The 16028-nt window shown below is 34.1% G+C and overlaps 1 protein-coding gene across 1 annotated transcript in view; it reads left to right on the top strand.

Annotated features, from left to right (window-relative positions):
* Positions 1–16028, top strand: part of TTN (titin) — a 291603-nt gene that overhangs the window by 144277 nt on the left and 131298 nt on the right. Inside the window, exons 148-159 of the mRNA XM_056110131.1 lie at positions 410–487; positions 1677–1745; positions 1905–1988; positions 2131–2427; positions 3214–3294; positions 4273–4350; positions 13472–13555; positions 14842–14925; positions 15194–15277; positions 15385–15468; positions 15576–15659; positions 15930–16010. Coding sequence (XP_055966106.1) covers positions 410–487; positions 1677–1745; positions 1905–1988; positions 2131–2427; positions 3214–3294; positions 4273–4350; positions 13472–13555; positions 14842–14925; positions 15194–15277; positions 15385–15468; positions 15576–15659; positions 15930–16010 — 1188 coding nt within the window. The remainder of the gene's footprint in view (positions 1–409; positions 488–1676; positions 1746–1904; positions 1989–2130; positions 2428–3213; positions 3295–4272; positions 4351–13471; positions 13556–14841; positions 14926–15193; positions 15278–15384; positions 15469–15575; positions 15660–15929; positions 16011–16028) is intronic.

Here is a 16028-nt window from a genome sequence, read left to right as displayed (position 1 = left end):
TTTACTTTTAAGAACATTTCCTAGCCTTTAGTTGCTGCTGATGATAGCAGTTTTTTGCATAATTGACACTATATTTGCTTATAGAATTTACAAGTAATCAGACACAGTAACAACAAAGTCTCCAATGGAGACGTTACTGGGCCCGCTCAAGCAAATCAATGATCAATGGGAGGGCCTTTACCTTTTTTACCTTTTTTTATTTTTCTCACTTTTAGAATCCATGTTCTCTCTCTCCCTCGCTCTCTCTTATATGTGTATGTAGTTACATTTAATTGTCTAGTGTCTTTTTAAAAATCAATCAGTGTTTTATAGCTTGTTTGGCTTTTGTTTGTTTTTGATGGGGTTTTTGGTATATGGATGTCCTGTTCTTTGCATGTCATTAAAAAAAATCCATAAAATGTCTTTTAAGTGCCTGAAGTGGTTAAGAAAGCAGTACCTGAAGCACCAACTCCTGTTCCTAAAAAAGTGGAAGCTCCACCAGCTAAAGGTATAACAAAGCCATATTAAAAAGTCTTTATATTCCCATTAATTTTTTAAGTGGGTGGGTGGAGGACTCTCTGAGAGTTGCTCAAGAGGTCCAGCGGCCCCACTTGTGGTTCTAGTCAACTGGCCCAATCATTCAGCTCAAGGATCTGAGGCTACAATGCTGGTTGGGCCCAGCAGTGCCAGGGATTACAGGGTCACACCAGCAATGCTAGGTGTCTCCATAATTACACTTAGCACTGCTCAGGGAACAATGTGATGCTAGGAATGAAACCTGGGTTTCATTCAGAGCATGTCAGGCATGCACCCTAACTGTTACATTGTTTCCTGCCCTAGCATAAATTTTATTTTTAAAAACCAAAGGATCACTTATTTCACCCACCACTTTCCATAGAAATTTAAATAGAAAACTAAGCTGGTTATAAACCAATAAAAATATACCACCTTTTATTTATTTATCTTTTTAATAATAGATGATTACATGTATACATATGAATATTATAAAATTTTATTCAAAATTACTAAAAATCGTAATGTTAGCAATATATCTCTATACTTATGCACATATCAATAACTTCTCATATTTTACTACTGATTTTATTTCAGTTCTTGAGAATAGTTTTCTCATGTAATTATCATAATACTTTTGTTTATTCTATTAATTTATGAGAGAAAATCAATTCTAATGCTATTTTAAAGAACTTCATATCCCTTATTATTCTATTTGGCCCAAATACTCAAGGTTATTTCACAATGTCCATCTCTCCTTGCTTTCTAATGAGATTAATGTTTCAGTGATATTCTTGGTTAATTAGATTATGCTATCCCTATCACAGTAAATGTTTCAGCTGCTAAAAAAAGACCCAGCAGAACATGACACGTATGTTAGGACTTAGGACTTCTCACTTCATAAGAGCCTTCTCTAAATGAAAAAGAATAGACTTATACTTAATATTGGTAATATCTACCTTTTTAAAAGAAACTGAAGAAACAGAGGTTCATCTCTTCAAGGATTTGCTTTAGCACAAATGAGTCATGTAGGAAATTATCTTTATTGTCTGTAAATGGTTGTCCAGTTGTACTAAGTAACCCCTTAGACCTCAGTTTTGTAAAGCGTATATTGTTTCTCATGTTTTTATTCATGTTTATTATATAATAGTGTCAGCTAATCGAAGTGTCTAATATCTTTAAAGTGCCAAAGAAAGTTCCTGAGGAAAAAGTCCCTGTTCCTGTTCAGAAAAAGGAAGCACCTCCAGCCAAAGGTACAATCTTTTCTAAACTTGAACATCCTGTTCCTCTTTTTCATAAGGATTGTTTTATGTCTTGTGTCTTGTTTTGGTGCCTTTGTCTATGAAATCTTACTCTTGACATTCTTAAACATTAAAACTGTATCTTTTAAGTGCCTGAAATGCAAAAGAAAGTCCCAGAAAAGAAAATTCCTGAAAAGAAAATCCCTGAAAAGAAAGTTGCTCTGCCTAAAAAGGAAGCTGTTCCCCCAAGTAAAGGTACTTCTAGAAAGATCTTTGCACTTTACATGTTGTTGCATGAAACCCTTTTTTTTGATGTTTTTGTTTTATATTTTGAATTTATGTCTTTGCTTATTCTGTGTTTAAAAAGATAAATACCTTAAAATAGATGCTCTTTCAGGGATAACTGTCCATGAAGAAAAAATACAAGTTGCCTTCCAGAAAAAGGAAGTTGTAAAAGAGAGAGAATTAGAGTTAGTTGAAGCACAAGTGGAAGAACTTTTTGAAGAAGAAGAAGAGTTCCATGAAGTTCAAGAATATTTTGAAGAGGAAGAGTTCCATGAAGTAGAAGAATTTATCAAAGTAGAAGAACAAAGATATCAAGAAGTCCATAAAGTTGAACAAGTCCATCGAGTAATCGAAAGTCTAGAAGCTGTTGAAGTGGAAGTATATGAAAAACCAAAAGCTCGACCGAAAGGTATAGGGAGTTCTGTAGATATTATAAATTGTTATACCTGCTCTAACTTTTTAAAGTATATTTTATGTACAGTTTGGGGTACTAGGAACTCACATACTTTCCATGATAAATTTGTAAAGCATGACTTTAAACTATTTGGTACTAAGTTATATAGAGAGATAATATTAAGATTGATGCAATATTAAGATTGATATAGAAATTAACTACAAGTACCATTTGGAGAACAAGATAGTAATGTGTGATACCTACTTTCATTGCAGTCACATATGATTCTCAATATTCATCATTTAAAATCCAAGTAAAAGATATATAATTGTTACAGATGCCAAGAAGAATCACTAAATGAAAAGAAAGTATTTCAGTTCTCACTGAGTACGTCACATGTTTAGGCAAAACAACCTTTGCTTTGTTCACAAAGTGATAATAGCTCACCAAAAATACAGCTATGCTATGATCATTTCTTTAGGGAAATCACATAGAAATTAAATTAATTGTTCATAATATCAATTACATTCTATTATATTTTCAGAACAAATCATAAATTCCACAATATTTTACACTCCATATTTTACACAAAAGTAATATAAGGACAATATGTATTTCTAGTTCGTATAGCAAATCTATAATATAGTTAAAATTTTTAAATTAAGCTGTTTTTGGAAATAAATGTAATATAAATATCAAAATATAAGTATATTTTATGAGCATACTGTATTAACTTTGATAATAGTGCTCTGTAATACCTTAAAGAGTTCACTCTATATAAAAACACTAATATCTTTAAAGGACCTGAGGTATCTGAAAAAATCATCCCTCCAAAAAAACCACCCACTAAAGTCATTCCTCAAAAAGAGCCACCATCGAAAGGTACTTTATTGGTGAAAAAATAATTAACTTTATGTACAGTAACATTTTGTTTTACAAGTTTGCATAATACTTAATATCTTTCTTCTGTTCAATGTTGGGGATTTATAAAACAACTAATGTCTTTATGGCAGGTTAAAGTCCAAAAGGAAAAAAAAGACATCTTTGTCATTATACCACAAATATCCAAGATAAATATAACTATTAACCTAGTAGCCAAATCTAGGTTTGCTCTAGTATTGTTTTATTATATCTTTACTAATGTGCTTATTAATAAGTTTGTCTTCCTATTCATTTTTATAACCTAGTAAATACATAGTTCTTATGATGCTTGTATTAAAGAATTCCCTTGCTTTTTTAAAAAATATTTTCCAAACACCATGGTTTACAAAGTTGTTTATAACACACTTATTATGGTCATTCAATGTTCCAACACCAATCCCACCACCAGAGTGACCTTCCCTCCATCCTTGTCCCCATTTTCTCAAACAACCCCAAACTTTATCCTTTAGCAGGCAAAAAAAATATTACATATAAATTTCATTTTAGTTGTTTTTTACAACTAAAGGGCTAATGGAATTATCACAAAACACTTCAGCAAAAGAAAATTTGTGAAAATTATTATATATTCATCATGGAACTATGAAGTCCTTGTTTGAGGGTTTACTAAACTCTTTGTTGCTAGTTGAACCTTCTATGTTATTGTTGCTGCTAGTTGAGCTTCTGTGTTACTGTCTTTATTCATTGAGCATCTTAGCTTCTATGTTACTTTCCCTCAAATTTGGTGTGTGCCTTGTATTTTTGTTGTCATTTTATTCTCAAATTAATTTTAAATGTTGTAACATGCATAGTAAAGTGATGCCTGCTTTTTGTACTGTGGCTATTTGCTGTTCTGTATTCCCTTTTCTCTTATGCTTGTTTACTAACACAATTTTTATGAATGACTGAAAGTGAAATAAATTATTGTTACTGTTTTCAAAGTACACAAAGAGCCCAAGAAAGTTGTGGTAGAAGAAAAAGTTCATGTCCCTGAAGAACCCAAAGTTCCACCATCAAAAGGTACCTGCCTTGCTGATTCTCTGATTAAATAAATCCCTCTTTTATTCACTTACAATAAGGAGAGAAAGAATTTTCCCCTCACTGCCTCATCTTGAGTGAATGATGTAATTCAGTTGGTTTGGTTACATAATCTTCTCTTCTGGGATGACCCTAAAAGGTCTTGTTTGTGGTGGCCATTCTTAAGCAATAATTAGACAAAATTGACTCTTTACTTATTTTTAAAAAATTATTTTTATTTTGGAAACCATCAGCAAGTAACTCTAGAAACAAACATGTTTCAAATGCTAACAGAAAATGATGTTATATACAAAACGCAAACTCTTTTCCATACCAATAAAAAAACCTAGGACTGATTGACAAGCAATCTAAAGAGATGAATTGACTGTGCGTTTAGTTGATTCATTATCTTGGGTGATTAAACAATTTTGGATGCTCGGTTTTGTCTTGATACTTACATCCAATCTTGCCATTCTCAAAAATGAAACAATTATATTTAAGCTCAAGAAGTTCCCAAGAAAATCCTTACAGAAGAAAAGTTTCATGAAGCTGTTCCTAAAAAGCCTGAAGTTCCTCCAGCCAAAGGTATACACTGATACTAATCCTAACATGAAGTAACTTGTCATTAAGTTATTCATTATTTTGTTTCTCTGTCTTCTAAATGTCTTATATATTATTGTAACAGCTTATATACTAATATCTTTAAAGTTATATGTCTAAAAAACATTAAAGAAGAAAAATTACTTACAATTCTTCCTAAAAGCACAAAGATATACAGTGACTATGGAAACCTTGCTGGTTCGCCTTGATTTTATTTGAATACTTAAATTCAGTGTTTCGTCTGTATGGCTTTTAAATTTAAATATACTAAAATCTTGTTTCAGACAAGGAATAATTTCTCCCCACAGTAATAAAAATAATAGTTTCTCTTCATAACCTTGCTCAATTTTAGAAGTCATTTGCCTTGTTACATTTATCATCATGTTGTCTTGTTAAGATGCTCTGTCTATAAAGCCATTTATATGAGACAATTTATATTCTCAGAGTAACTTACTTTGATTTCATAATAATATTTAATTGTATTTTATAGAATAAAAATGTTCATCTCTTTCTATTTTTTCACTGTAGAGCAATAACTAGACACATTTTGGCAATGTCGCTAAAGTGAGCATAGATTTACAAGGCCACTCAAGCCTTAAAAGAACTCTCAAGCCATTTTTTGTTTCCATGTTAAACTTTTTGTAAATAGTTTGAGCAACAAAATAAACTGAATAATTAAATATCCTGAATATATACTAAAAATGCCATTAGTCAGAATATTCTTCCATTTATTTAAATTTTTTAAGAATTCTTTGTTGTCAGAGAGATAGTACAACTGATAAGGTGCTTGCCCTGTGCACAGCTAACTTGGGTTTCATCTTTCACATCATATATGGTCTCTGAAGCACTGCCAGGAGTGATTTCTGACCACCAATCCAGTAGGACTTCAGCACAAGTCAGGCATAGCTCCAAAACCAGAAAAATAAAAGTACATCCCCTGTATAAATAAAAGTACATCCCCTGTAGAGCAATAACTAGACACATTTGGGCAATGTCGCTAAAGTGAGCATAGATTTACAAGGCCACTCAAGCCTTAAAAGAACTCTCAAGCCATTTTTTGTTTCCATGTTAAACTTTTTGTAAATAGTTTGAGCAACAAAATAAACTGAATAATTAAATATCCTGAATATATACTAAAAATGCCATTAGTCAGAATATTCTTCCATTTATTTAAATTTTTTAAGAATTCTTTGTTGTCAGAGAGATAGTACAACTGATAAGGTGCTTGCCCTGTGCACAGCTAACTTGGGTTTCATCTTTCACATCATATATGGTCTCTGAAGCACTGCCAGGAGTGATTTCTGACCACCAATCCAGTAGGACTTCAGCACAAGTCAGGCATAGCTCCAAAACCAGAAAAATAAAAGTACATCCCCTGTATAAATAAAAGTACATCCCCTGTAGAGCAATAACTAGACACATTTGGGCAATGTCGCTAAAGTGAGCATAGATTTACAAGGCCACTCAAGCCTTAAAAGAACTCTCAAGCCATTTTTTGTTTCCATGTTAAACTTTTTGTAAATAATTTGAGCAACAAAATAAACTGAATAATTAAATATCCTGAATATATACTAACATTAACATTAGATTGGAGTAAAGCATGTAATAACATCCTCTTTTGAATATCCTTTCTATAATTGAGTTTCATTGTTGTTATGAGACATCATTTCTTTCTAAATTTTAAATAAATCTTTATTTGTTTCACTGCTATAATTTCTGAAAATTTAATCATTATTTTTCTACTTTCAATATCTAAATGATTTTGCATACGTATTAAATTAAGAAGCCACAAATCTGATAGGGTGTGAAATATAGATAACTAGCTAATTAGAAAAGTAAAGAACTTGCATGAATTTCTGGTAGGTCAAATATAGGGGAGAATTCTCAACATATAACTCAATATAGACATTATTGTTTATGCCCAAATCCATTAAATTTTGACTAATATGGCATTATACCAGTGAACAAAGTAGAATAATTTTGTAATCTTTGGCCAGTGAATTCTTCAAATTTCTCATCTCAATCATTAAGAACTACTGAGAGGGAGCAGAGAAGTGGTATAGATGTTAAGGCATATGCCTTGCATGTAGCCAATCCCAGTCCAGTCTTCCACATTACATGAATGTTGCTGAATTCAGTCCTGAAGGCTACCAGTCACCACCAGATGTGACCCTGGCAGCTCCTCTGAGCACTTCTGGGGGGAGGGGGGTAATCCTGTAATATCCAGCACTGTAGGACCTCAGAAACACTGTATCCTCAGTCCCTCATGGTGACATACCAGCAGTGCTGACCTAAAATCACCAAGAGCATCCTCAAAGTACCTGAGCAACACTCCTTAGGAGTTCCCTACTGGCAACAACAAAAGAAATGCTGACAATTACACTATAGATATGTATTTTTTTTAAGTATACAGTGACACCTAATATTGTAGGCAATGTACTTTTGTCACTAATTTGTGTCTACGTATTACTGACAATTTGAGTGATGGATGTGTAATATGTATTATGTTTTCTTAATACTAATCTTCACCCCAATTATATAAATACTAATATCTTTTAAGTTTATGAAGTGTATGAAGAATCAGTTCCAGAAGAAAAATTTCTTGTGACCCATCCTCAAAAGACAACCATACAGTCAAAAGGTATATATGATACTACTCTAATGGGAAGAAATTGGGGGCTCATTTTAAAAGCTCAATATTTGTAACCATTTATGTTACTATATTCATATTTTAAGTGTCCGAACCACCCAAGAAAGTTGTTCCAGAAGACAAAATATTTATGACAAAAAAGAGAGAAACATCAGCAATTAAAGGTACATTCAATCACATCACACTTGGATGAATATCTTTAACCTCAAAGCTCAAAAAAATTCATGTTCACTAGATACTTTAATATTTTACAACTTCTAAGTATAAACCCAGTGATATTTTTAAAGAACCTTATATAAAGAGAGAAGTCTTTCAAGAGAAAGAGTTACTGGTAAATATTCCCAGAATTCCAGAGCATCTTCCCAAAGAAGGCATAATTCCTATTTATTAAAATCTGAGGAAGAAAATATTTCTTTCTCAGTCTTAAAAATATTTTAGTGTCATAATTCTCATAATCTCTAATGCTAAAGTACTAATATCTTTAGAGCACCTAAAGTACTCAAGAAAAAAAATGGCAGGATTTTCATTCACAGAAAGCAGTCTCAAACAATATGCAAAGATAAACTTAAAACAGCGATAAAATTTTCAACTTAAAGTCACAATATCTGTTAACATATATATTAATACATAAGATTTTCTTTCAAGTCTTACTTGCCTTTCTCAATTAAAAAATACTAATATCTTTAAAGAGTTGGATGTCTCCGAAGAAGGTGTTCCAGAGAAACAAGATCGTGTTGTCAAAAGGAGAAAAACAACCCCACCAAAAGGTACAAGCCAAAAGGAAGTCATCTTCTTCTATCTTTATTGTAGTAGTATTTAACATTCTTAAAAATACTAATATCTTTTAAGCTTCAGAAGCTATGTTAGATAAGACCAAAGCAGCAGCTCAACCAAGTATATAAACATCCCTATGATTTATTAAAGAAAAATAGTATTGGAAAGTCTTTAATTCATGTACATGGAAAATACTTTGGGCTATAAAAGTTTGTCTTATGATGCTCCTATAGAAAATACATAAACTACATAGGGTTCAGGGAGATAGCTCAAATGGTGGGGAACACTGCAAGACCCTGAATTTAATCCCTGGAACCACTCGCCTTCCTCTCCCTCCCCCAGGCACTACCAGACATAACTGTGTTTACCCTGGCTTTCCTGACTATGACCCTCCAAAAGGTGATTTTTTTAAGGGAAAAAAAAAAATATATATATATATATATGACATAGTATAGAGACATGATTCAATATGAACTTTCAATTTCAGAGTGGTATGACCATTCCTTTCCATACAAAATAATCAGACTAGCTAGAAAAAAATCTATGTGACCACCTGATATTTCTGTCCCTGAAGCTAGACAATATGAATTAACTCAATATATCTTTTTTAAAGTATAAATAAGTGCCATCAAGTAACCAGATGCTTCATTATAGATACTAAATTAGCAATTCAGTACTTCATGGAGTTTTAATTCAAGGATAAAATAAATTTTCTTGTTAGAATTACTTTTTTCTAAAAGTGGATTTATTAAAGCCGGCATAAAAATTTGAAATAAATTTTCTGTAAGACTTAAATATCTTTTATATATTTTTTAGTAAACTGTGTTTTAAGGAAAACTTTACTTAATGTGGTGATTATTATACATCATAAACACAAGTATTAGATAAAAATTTCACATACCAGAAGCTAATACCACGTTATACAAATTATACCTAAATAAAAAATAATAAATGTCATGGATTAAATTTCATGGTAACTGTTCTAGCTGTAATATAAAATACAAAATATAAAATACATTTGAGAGACTTTTAAAATCAAGGCAATTAAAAACAAAATCAATTTTAGTTGGAATTCTGCCTTGAATACTTACTGACTCTTTTGATCATCTTTTATTTCTTAGAGTCATTTTTTCATTTTGATTTATTTTTGATTCATTAAAAGATGAGAAAGTTTTAAAATATCAGTATTTACAGTTTTTTCATGAAATTCATATCTGTAATTTAAAGAACATATAGATACTTTGATATTGTCTTTCAATCAAACATATTTGGATTTTGATTTCCATGCTTGAAAAACAATCCCCTTTTATTTATTTTTTAACTTTTGGGGTTTGGAGGCTATACCCGATAGTGCTCAGGACTTACTCCTGGCTCTGTACTCAGGGATCACTTCTGGCAGAGCTCAGGGTGCCATTTGTGGTTCCTGAGATCAGCTCAGATTAGCCACCTGCAAGACAAATGCCCTACCTGCTGTACTATTGTTCCGGCCAAAATAATTCTCTTTTGAAAGAGTCAAAATTGAGGGTATAAAATGAAGTTTTTATAGATTGGCACTATATCATTATCCTCATTCTAACAGCTCAAAGTACATTAATTATATTAATTATAAGAAGTTAATTTTTCTTATAAAGACATTTTTTTCTATTATTTATCATTGAAGAAAAACCACAGCTGCAAGTAATGTGTTGGCTTCAATGAGATCAAATAGTTAATCTTAAGATAATTTTGTGTGATCTAATTTTCTACACATCTACCAAATTGTAATTTTAAACAAGAAATAAAACAACAAATATTGATAGTAACTGAGGGTACCAAGAAAACAGCTACTAAAAAATCAAGCAGTCAGTCTATTACTGTGGAATTAGCTCTCAAGGTAGAAAAAGCTCCCAGCCTCTGGCATTCCTATAGGTACAGTCACAGTTAAAATTCTGTTGCTCATCCTCATACTGATGTACAAAGCAATGTCTGTAAAGTGCTTGATTCTCTCAAAAAATAGCTCATGTAAAGGAAACACCCATCAGTATTCCACTGAAATTGAAACACCTTTCATTTAAAGGTATTATTCTTTGTATAAGTCTTTCTTTTCCTCATGAAATAAATGTATACTCTATTTTAGGGAGCTGGGGAATAATAAACAAGAACAAATAAGATAGGTTTCTTTTCCTCAGTACTATATACCTTTTACAGTTTACAGAAGCATCCTTATAGCCATAAAAATCAACTGGTTCTGTTACTTTGCTCATCTCAACTAATCCCTAAAATGCTAAATGTCATACTAATATCTTCAAAGCACAAGAAGTTGTGAAAGAAGTTGCTCCTGAAATGGAAATATATGAGGAAGTTCCTACAGAGCCAAAACCTCCATCTGTGAAAGGTACATGTCACCTCTGAACAGATATTGAAGAAGAAACTGTCTGTCTTTTGCTATTAAAACTGCTTTTCTTATGATCTTCACAAATGTAAATCTACTAACACTGCTTGCACCAGAAGCTCTCCATGATGTTTCTTGTCAGAACAAACTGCTACTCTTCCTATTACAACAGAAACTCCCCTATTAAAAGTATTCATTTGATAAATACCTAGCAATGAGTGTCTTCAGTGTCAGGAAAGGGTGAGCACCTCTTCTCAAGAATCTACTAACCACATTATGCTTAGTTGGTGAGTAAAGGGAGAAAAGATAGAGAAAAAACTTCTAGAAATTCATATTTGTAGCTTACTGTACTTACCGGGCTGAAGCGATAGCACAGCAGGTAGGGCATTTGCCTTGCACACAGCCGACCCGGGTTCCATTCCTCTGCCCCTCTCTGAGAGTCTGGCAAGCTCCCTGTGGCGTATTCAATATGCCAAAAGCAGTAACAACAAATCTCACAATTTTGTCATTACTGATTCCTGCTCGAGCAAATCGATGAACAACGGGAGGACAGTGCTACAGTGCTACTGTAGTTCCATTTATATTCCTCATTTAACACTTGATATGAAATATCAATATCTTTAAAGTCCCTGTGTCTCCTCAAGTAGTTGTCCCTACAAAGAGAATTCCTTTCCCCCAAAAACAACCTTTATCAGTTAAAGGTCTACATTACATACCCTCTAGTTCAAGAAGAAACGGCTTTTATAGCCTTAAAAACATTTTGCCGTTGATAATGGTCTTCATCCGATAAATGAAAAATGCTAATTTCATAAAATTCCTGGAATTCCCTGTGAAACTTGTCCTAAAAAAAAAATAGACAATTCCTCATCAAAGCCTGAAATCCTTCCTGATGAAAGTTTATCTGACTGAAAGCTTCGGGGTCTGGGAAAATGTCTTTCTCTACAGATGTGTTTACTATTTGTGGTGACACTTGAAAACTCCTAGACATAAAATATTGTAACTTTTAAAGTGCCTGATTCCCAAAAGAATTTTGTCAAGGAAAAGAAAATTTCATTTCCTAAAAAGCCTGCAACTGCAATAGAAAGAACCAACTTTCTTCTTGAAAGTTCTTTTTATTTGTGTATGTGTTTCTTGTTGCATTTAATACATATGGCTCAAACATAAATTTACTAATATCTTTCAAGTGCCTGAGATTCCTCAAGAAACTCTCCCTCAAAAGAAAGCACCTGTGGGGCCTCCAAAAAAGCCTGAAGTCCTACCTGCTACAGGTCTGCTTTTAAACACAAAGCTTTCTCTCTTGAAATGATTTTGCTACCTGTAGTCAGTTCAACTCAATGTAATTTTACTAATATCTTTTAAGTGCCTGAGGCTCCCAAAGAAGTTGTTCCTGAAAGGAAAGTAACTGAGGTGCCTCCTAAAACGCCTGAAATCTCACATGCTACAGGTCTGCTTTAAAACACAAAGCTTTCTCTCTTGATATGATTTTGTTGTCTGTGGTCTACACAACTCAATGTAATTTTACTAATATCTTTTAAGTGCCTGAGACTCCCAAAGAAGTTGTCCCTGAAAAGAAAGTATCTGTGGCCCCTCCTAAAAAGGCTGAAGTCCCACCTGCTACAGGTTTGTCATTCTTTTAGGCTTTAAAACACAAAGCTCTTCTGTCTTGAAATGATTTGTGCCTGTGGTCTTCACAGCTCCTCAGAGTAATTTTACTAATATCTTTTAAGTGCCTGAGGCTCCCAAGGAGTTGTCCCTGAGAAGAAAGTATCTATGGCACCTCCTAAAAAGTCTGAAGTTCCTCTTGCTACATCTTCTTAAAAACGCAAAACTTCGGTCTCTTAAACTGATTTTGTTATCTGTGATCTTCACAGCTGCTCAGTGTAATTTTACTAATATCTTTTAAGTGCCTGAGGCTCCCAAGGAAGTTGTCCCTGAAAAGAAAGTATCTAAGGCACCTCCAAAAAAGCCTGGAGGCCCACCTGCTACAGGTTTGTTACTTCCTTGTGACTTATAATAAAAGTTCATCTCTCTTGAAAAAAAAAAAGTGTCTGTGGTCTTCACAGCTCCTCAATGTACTTTTACTAATATCTTTTAAGTGCCTGAGGCTCCCAAGGAAGTTGTCCCTGAAAAGAAAATATCTGTGGCACCTCCTAAAAAGCCAGAAGTCCCACCTGCTAAAGGTTTGTCACTTCCTTAGGATTTATAACACAACACTCTTCTCTCTTGAAAAGATTTCGTGACTATGGTCTTCATATCTCCTCAATGTACTTTTACTAATATCTTTCAAGTGCCAGAAGCTCCCAAGGAAGTTGTCCCTGAGAAGAAAGTATCTATGGCATCTCCAAAAAAGCCAGACGTCCCACCTGCTAAAGGTAGCCACCTCTCTGTCTCTGTGTGCAATACTGACCATTTGTCTTTATCCTGTCTAATCATGGAAAACTAATCTCTTTAAAGCACCTGAAGTGCCAACGGCAGCTGTCCCAGAAAAGGTGCCTGAAGTGATTCCCCCCAAGCCAGAAAGTCCTCCCTTTGAAGGTAATGTCAAAGCTGTTACTTATTAGGAAGAAAAAGAATTGCTACTATAGCTAGAAAACCATCATCTATAAATCCCACCACTTAAGTATAAAGAAAAAAATGTTACGTGTACAACGTATCTTGGTGCATGATTAATGATTTTGCCATCAATTATTTTCTCCTTTTCTAAACACAAATTACTCCTATTTTTGAAGTGCCTGAGGAGCCACCGAAGGAAGCTGTCCCTGAAAAGAAGGTGCCAGTTCCTCCTAAAAGACCAGAGGCTCCACCTCCTAAAGGTATTTATCCTTTCATGTTGTTAGTCACTTGTTTCAGAGGGATGGGGAAGGTGTCTACCAGAATTGAAGGTTCCTGGGTTGTCACAATTGTCTTGTCACAATTATATATTCTTGGGTAAATGTATTGTCAGTATTTCCTCTTTATAATTTCAAACTAAATGTTTACTAATATCTTCTAAGTTCTGTGTGACTGTGCCCCTCAATCCACAAGCCCCACCTATAAAAGATATTTATTCATACTACTCTGATAAGATGAAAAAGACAGTCTTTTCCTCTCCAGAGTAATTATAATGTAAACCTTCACTTGTCTTGCATTTTAATATACTAATATCTTTCAAGTTCCTGAAATTTCTCAGGAAGTTTTCCCAGGAAATATCACTCCCAAATCACCACCCAGAAAAACCTGAAACACCCACCTGCCTTAGGTCCATGCTAATTAACACCCCACCTTATTTTTTAGAAGAGTGTAGGAGAATAATTTTAGAAAATTATTCTTCACTAACCTGACTGTAAAACTACTAATATCTTTCAAGTACCTGAAAGTCTCCAAGAGGTTGTCCCAGAAAAGAAAGTTCTCAAGGCACCGCCCAAAGAGCCAGAAGCTCTACCTGTTACAGGTACATTTTAGCCTTGACCTCATTCTTCCAAAAAGCATTCCTGCTCTTGAAGTCCATTTTAGTTCACATCACTTTATTAAGTGTAAAACTAATATCTTTAAAGTGCCTGAAGTTCCTCAAGAAGCTGTCCCAGAAAAGAAAGTTCCCAAGACACGACCCAAAAAACCAGAAGCTTCACCAGTTTCAGGTATTTTTTACCCCTGTTACTCTACAGGGAAAAAATACCACTTAGGATATTATAAATAATTTTACTCATTGATCTCATTAGCCTAATAGTAAAACCACTAATATCTTTCAAGTGCCAGAGATTCCTCAAGAAACTGTCCCTCAAAAGAAAACATCAGTGGGGCCTCCTAAAAAGCATGAAGTCCCACATGTCACAGGTATTTGTTATTCATCTCAGACTTAGAATAAATAAGACTTCTGCTCTTGACAATATTTTGTGTTTGTGGTCTCATAACTCCTTGTTGTAATTTTACTAATATCTTTTAAGTGCCTGAGACTCCCATGGAAGTTGTCCCTGAAAAGAAAGTATCTGTGGCCCCTCCTAAAAAGCCTGAAGTCTCACCTGCTACAGGTCTGCTTTAAAATACAAAGCTTTCTCTCTTGAAATGATTTTGTTGTCTGTGGTCTACACAACTCAATGTAATTTTACTAATATCTTTTAAGTGCCTGAGACTCCCAAAGAAGTTGTCCCTGAAAAGAAAGTATCTGTGACACCTCCTAAAAAGCCTGAAATCCCACCTGCTACAGGTCTGCTTTAAAATACAAAGCTTTCTCTCTTGAAATGATTTTGTTGTCTGTGGTTTACATGACTCAATGTAATTTTACTAATATCTTTTAAGTGCCTGAGGCTCCCAAGGAAGTTGTCCCTGAAAAGAAAGTATCTGTGGCCCCTCCTAAAAAGCCTGAAGTCTCACCTCCTACAGGTCTGCTTTAAAATACAAAGCTTTCTCTCTTAAAATGATTTTGTTGTCTGTGGTCTACACAACTCAGTGTAATTTTACTAATATCTTTTAAGTGCCTGAGGCTCCCAAAGAAGTTGTCCCTGAAAAGAAAATATCTGTGGCCCCTCCTAAAAAGCCTGAAGCCCCACCTGCTACAGGTTTGTTACTCCCTTAGGCTTTTAAACAAAGAGCTCTTCTCTCTTGAAAAGCTTTGTGTCTGTGGTCTTCACAGCTCCTCAATGTACTTTTACTAATATCTTTTAAGTTCCTGAGGCTCCCAAGGAAGTTGTCCCTGAAAAGAAAGTATCTGTGGCACCTCCAAAAAAGCCTGAAGTTCCACCTGCTAAAGGTTTGTCATTTACCTTAGGTTTTATAACACAAAACTCCTCTCTTGAAAAGACTTTGTGTCTACAGTCTTTACAGCTCCTCAGTGTACTTTTACTAATATCTTTCAAGTGCCTGAGGCGCCCAAGGAAGTTGTCCCTGAAAAGAAAGTATCTGTGGCACCTCCAAAAAAGCCAGAAGTCCCACCTGCTAAAGGTTTGTCACTCATCTTAAACTTTATAACCCAAAGTTCTCTTTTGAAAAATTTTCTGACTGTGGTCTCCATTACTCCCCAATGTAATTTTACTAATATCTTTCAAGTGCCAGAAGCTCCCAAGGAAGTTGTCCCTGAAAAGAAAGTATCTGTGGCACCTCCAAAAAAGCCAGAAGTCCCACCTGCTAAAGGTAGCCACCTCTCTGTCTCTGTGTCTGATATTATCCATTTGCTTTTAATCTGCCTAATTATAAAAACTAATATCTTTAAAGTACCTGAAGTGCCAAAGGCTGTCCCAGAAAAGAAGGTGCCTGAAGTGATTCCTCCCAAGCCAGAAAGTCCACCCCCTGAAGGTAATAATGAAACTATCA

Source organism: Sorex fumeus, unplaced genomic scaffold (assembly GCF_029834395.1).
Source record: "Sorex fumeus unplaced genomic scaffold, SorFum_2.1 ptg000009l, whole genome shotgun sequence".
Classification (NCBI taxonomy): Eukaryota; Metazoa; Chordata; class Mammalia; order Eulipotyphla; family Soricidae; genus Sorex; species Sorex fumeus.
Note: the sequence above shows the minus strand (reverse complement) of the source record. Positions and strands in the feature narration are given on the sequence as shown.